The sequence below is a fragment of the Lathyrus oleraceus genome, chromosome 4, assembly GCF_024323335.1.
Source record: "Lathyrus oleraceus cultivar Zhongwan6 chromosome 4, CAAS_Psat_ZW6_1.0, whole genome shotgun sequence".
NCBI classification, from domain to species: domain Eukaryota; kingdom Viridiplantae; phylum Streptophyta; class Magnoliopsida; order Fabales; family Fabaceae; genus Lathyrus; species Lathyrus oleraceus.
In genome coordinates, this window is record NC_066582.1 from 179,677,616 (window position 1) to 179,683,399 (window position 5,784).

The 5,784-nt window shown below is 33.4% G+C and overlaps 1 protein-coding gene across 1 annotated transcript; it reads right to left on the bottom strand.

Annotated features, from left to right (window-relative positions):
* Nucleotides 1-1,503: 1,503 nt before the first annotated feature.
* On the bottom strand, nt 1,504-3,456 carry LOC127074407 (cyclin-D3-2). Its single transcript, XM_051015722.1, has 4 exons — nt 2,792-3,456; nt 2,455-2,656; nt 2,160-2,293; nt 1,504-2,064 (listed from the first exon to the last, which is right to left on the bottom strand). The coding sequence occupies exons 1-4, from the start codon at nt 3,278-3,280 to the stop codon at nt 1,780-1,782; spliced, it is 1,110 nt and encodes a 369-aa protein (XP_050871679.1). The 5' UTR covers nt 3,281-3,456; the 3' UTR covers nt 1,504-1,779.
* Between the last annotated feature and the right edge of the window lie 2,328 nt (nt 3,457-5,784).

A 5,784-nucleotide genomic window follows, 5' to 3' on the forward strand; every position in this document is an offset into this window, starting at 1 on the left:
TTGAATTGACGTCTTCTTTTATGTGTCGTACACCGATATCAATTGACATCAATTGTATTCACGTCTCTTTTATTTTGAGAATTTTTTTTTAAAAGTGGATTATTTTAGAAAATATATCTAAAAATTGGTTATTTTGAATATTTATTAAAAAAATAAATTATTTAAATAAAAATGTCACAATAATAGATGTGTCTTTGTTAATTTATCCCCCGTGTACTTCCAAATACATACAGACTTATTTTATTTTATTTTATTTTTTTAATAAAGTGTTGTTTGTTATTTTACTAAAACTAGGAAAAGTGTTTGCTAAACAACACAATTTTAAATAAATTTTTTTATTAAGATAGACAACTTTAGCTAGTACTTCTAAAGACATGAGAAAGCAGTGCAAGATAACTACCAAATTTGACTCTCACAAGCACACTCACTCATCATATCACCAAGAATTATTATTATTCAGCAGGAATATAGCTGTCACTTTGAAAAGGAAAAAAAATCCCTCATGCTATGGACTATTACAAAATCATCATAACCATAGCATCATGCATCTGATACATATAGCGAACCATAACCAACTCAAACTGATAAAAGCAAAAAACTAAAAACAGGACCACTATGGGAACAAAGTAACATCCTCAAAGCAGAGGTTTACCCAATTATGGGCAGTCATTTTCAGAAAACTTGACCTGTCTTTACCCTTTGATCATATTTGGGTACTTGATGGTTTTTATTTTAGTCTAGAAAAACACCATTTTCTCTTGGTCTTAATGGCAATCTATCTTGTCAATATAGCTCAATAATCACTTTCCTAACATGATATTCAAACAAGGGTCATAAAGATTTGGACTTGAGGGATAATTCATTTTCTTCCAAAAAGGAAGAGTCAAATACCACAGCACAGATGGTTGAAAACTCAACTTGATGCAATTATTTTCCATCTACATCTTGTGCTTTATGCATTTTCTATTATAGCATCATTGTAGCAGTTTGGTTTCTTTTATCAAATATGGTTTATTTCTAACCACTGACAATGAAATTTTATAAAGTCCAATGTCATACTTAATGTCAAACTGCAAAATTGAGTCATTTGACCATAACAACCTATAATTGTCATTCAATATACACTTCAAATTTCAATGTTTTTTACCTGCAGAAGTTTATAAATGCAGTGCAATACAATAAATCAGTTTTAAACAACTTAAACAGTTGTTCGAGATTGTGCCATCGAAATCAATAACCGCATCACGCAGTTACCATGAGGTACAGGATTTAGGGAAGTGGAAGAGAGATTGAAATGTTATCTGAAGTATTATATTTTATCTAATGTAACTACCTCCAAGACCTAGAGGACAACATATTTTTCTTATTGGGTTAGGTTTGACATTGTATAAGAGTATCGTTACTTACTTGAGACATTTGACCTATCTGCAATTCCTATTCTCATGAACAGAGATTGACATGAGTAATAAGCAATTGTGCTTATTGATGAAAAAATGTGTAAGATGAGTAAAAGTTGAAGTTGATAAATAACTCACAGGTAGAATTACAAGTTCATAACTCATCTTTCTACTCAGTATCAGATCCCTGCTCCACCTTAATAGACAAAGTGGATGAAGGAATCTCAGCTTCTGCCTCATTCCATTCATTTTCAAATGTTTGGCTAGAAATGTATATAGTAATTAGAACATAATGTAATTGGAATCAATAACATAACTGCCACCAGAATTATGTGAAAGAGAGCTACCACATTTGAAGTAAAAATACTAAGATCGTTCATTATTAACGAGGGCTATTAAGGACATCGATAGACACACGATTCACAGAAGGAAGTCGCATCTGCTGGTCCTGAGCTCTGCTCCTCTTAAACATCGGCTGCACTGAAAGAGAAACAGACGATGCCACGGTCCATGAATCATTTGAGCTATCACAGCTGAAAGAAGCGTCAATGACACCACCCGGGCTACTTGGTTCAGATACTCGCTTCCGTTTCTGGTGAAGACTATAAATGCCATCATCGGAAACTAATAGCTTCAGCATAAGCTTGTAGCATTGGTTCACTTGTTCCTGTAAAATCAACACCAAAATTTTCACTGATTCATCAAAACAACAGCATGATTGGCAATGTAGAGAGGAAAAACATTTAAATTAAATGCACAAACCTCACTAATCTTTAGTAAACCCAATAGCTGATTAATGTACTCAGTTGCATTAAATGGTTCAATCTCTTTAATTACATGGATCATTGTAGCAGCGGCCAATGTAGAAGGAAGATAACTCATCATAACTTTTGAATCTGACAACAATTGTAACATTGAATAATCATGAGTACAATCACTCTTAATGCTATGCCTCTGATTCAGTTTAATATGAATAATAACCAGTACCAGTATCTAATTTATTTGCATTAATGATGAAAGCTAAAAAGGTTTCAACTAAATCTGCATAATTACTTACCAGCAATGACATGAAGAAGAACCCTCTCACAACGCCACATAAACTCCCAGTGCAAACGGCTCTTCAAACCAAGCCTTCTAACAATGTGTTCAAAGAAGGAAATTGGTGTCACCGGATGCATCCTCCATTTCAAAGTAGACAACACCAAAAGCTCCATTCTCTGTATAGTCTTAGCTTCAAACACAAATCTAGATTCCTCAACCTAACAACAAACATTAAAAAAAACACAAAAAAGTAAACCCCTGAACCATAAACACCAAAAAAACAAAACTAAGCGGCATTTCATCAAACACTTAGACTTCATCTCAAAGATTAAAAAGAACAAAAAAAAACATACTTGAAAATCTAAAAGAAGTGGCACATGGGTTTCCTCCATTTTAGCAGCAAGAGACAAACAAGCAACAGCAGTAAGCTGAGTCATCCATGGTTTATCCTTCTGAAACTTCAAACTAGTAATAAATCTATCAAAGTAGTTAACAGCAAGAACAGTAGTCAAAGTAGAAAACCCATAATGAGCACAAACTTTAGAAATCCAGTTGACAGCCTCCACACGAATCTCTTCCAAAGATCCATCCCCAACAAGATTCCCACAACACAAACGGGTCTCACCCTCTTTAGAAATCAACGAAACAAGCTCATCGCTTTCCCAAAACACATCATTGCTAAGCAAAACCAAAGGCAAAGACTGCAGCTTTGCCCCAGATGGGTCATCAAAAACGGTTTCAGAATCAGTGACGGTTGCATCGGAATCATCATCTTCAAAGTTTTGCTCTTCACAGAGAAGGGCGTCGAGGAAGGAAGGAGATTGTTGGTGTGAGAGAGACATCTTCTATGGAGAAGATGAAGAGAAAAGGTTTCTTCATTGTGATGAAGGAAGAGGCATTTTGAAGTCTGCGTGCGTTGAGTTTCTTTGTTTGTTTGTGTTGTTTGATTTTCTATCACACTATAGGCTTAAGGAGTGAGATAGACGAATGGAGTAATGAAACAAAGGGTTTTATCTCAGAACCATTTCACGCTTGTCCTTTTCTTTCTAACTTTACTATTCTCGACATTTTTTATTTATTTTTTTTACCTATGGTTTTTAATGATAGTGTTGTCATTTTAATTGAAAAAAAGATAAACAGCTGTTTGCCGCCTAGGGTGGGGAGATTGAACGTTACGGCCCATGACAAATATAGGGATGGGCGGATGGTAATGGATACATACTAGAGTATATGTCTCACGTAATTTGAAAAGATAAATACTTGTATTAAGGTAGGAGTATAGATATCATCAAAAAGCAATTTTTGATGCTTACTATAACGAGTTTTCACATGATAACAATTTAAAAGACTTAAGGTTAAAGTTAGTCAATTGATCGGTAGATCTAATGCATTCTTTTCAAGTATGGTGAAATTGAATAAGACAATCTAAAGTTAAAAAATGTCTAATGTATTGAATTAAAGTAGGGATTGTCCCTGCTATATTTGTAAATGTGTGTAATAGAGTCTAATGAGATTTTCGAGTCATTATGAGGTGAAAAATATGTTTCTTTTAAGCTATATTCATATTTTAGAATAAGTTGTCACATCCAACGAGTTCATTATCTATCTTATAAAATTCATCATTTTTAATTTTTATTCACTTATTTGAAGGTTTATTTCAACCAATGGAGATTGTTTTAGTGGACTACACTTTCTAATGAAAGGGGTTGAGAAGAAAAACTAATTATTTTTCTGATAAACATTTGTATAGTCAACATGTGATTAATTTGTAGTTGCAAATTATCTTTAATGATAGTCTTTTTCTGCCACGTCCATAAGATCTGACAATAGGTTATGGAAGTAGTTTTTCAGCTAGTATCAGTAACTTCGATTTCTACTTGTTGATATTTTTGAAAATCCAATTCTTACATATTTATAAGATTATATGGGATAAAGCATATATAAACCTAGGTGGCAAAAACAAAATCATGCACCACGTGTAGTGTCATCTCAACATCTCGTCCATAATCATGGGTGGTAAAACGGGCTCGGCCCGTTGGGCATGCTCGTTTTGCGCTTACTTTAGTGAAGGCCGGGTCAAGGGTTTAGTCTCTCACCATCTAATGTGTCTGCTCTGTCTCGTCCCGTTTTCTTCGCGGGATTTTGCTGATGTGTACATTTACATAACTTTTTGCGTTTTAGGGTTAAAAGGTGCAGTGTTCGCGAGCTCGCGTCCTCAACTATGCCTATCCCTCCTCGCACTATTTTTTGCGGGGCGGGCATGCCCTTTTTCCATTCGTACCTATAATTAGTACACATATATAATTCATATTCCCAATTTTCTTCCACAAAAGTTTATGAAAAACGGCTTGTGAACAATCATGCAGATAAAACCTTGAATATGGTGAGGCCTTTTTTAACTCCAAAGAGTTTTCTAACTACCCATTGTAGCTTGAATAAACCTTGTTTGTAAACTATAGGCACTTAAGGAGTTTTTTATCAACATTCTTGGAGAAAAAAATATGTGTTTTTCTTACTATTAATCTTTTTCCCAGATGTTTGGTAGAAAATATCCAAATAGTGTTTGATACAATTAGAATGACCTAACGAGGCCTTTGCAAACAAAAGAAGGTCTTCATAAAAAATAAGGTGATAGATTTGGGGTCCATATCTATCAGCACGTTTTGGTTTCCAATACCATACTTCAACCTAATCATCAATAATGTACAAAAATCTTTCCATATAAATGATAGATAAATAAGGATAAATATGATCTCCCTGTCTTATACCTCTCGAGGGAATAAAATTATATGTTTTTGCCTCGTTTCACGTGATTTTATAGGTAGGAGATGAAATACATTGTTGGATTATCTAGATAAATTTTGGTAGGAACTTACACTAATTTTCAATGAAAGTCGACCATGTGTTTTCAGAAGTTGAAAAAATAAAAAGTCATTCTTAAATAATAATAATTTTGTATTTTTAAGTTTCGGTAGTAACTTGCAACTTCAAATTAACATTAACCTTTAAACTACTTAAAAGAGCCATTTTTCTAATACTTGAAGTAAATTTATCAATCAAGTTCATATATTGTACTGTCTCCAACAAACCATTCAAAATTGCTATCAATGATAATCAATTAAGTCCTTCTTATAACATGTAGATCGCAAGTATTTCAAAACTCTTAATATATCATGTCTTAATAGTTCCACAAATAGTTCATTAACCTTAATTCCACAAATAGTTCATTCTCATCAACTTTAGTTTACTCATTATATTTCAATGTTTGTTTTAAATTTCTACAACAAGACTTCAAGTTACATCAATCAATGATGGTAACTTGTGAGATTTAAACAAGAAACTAAAA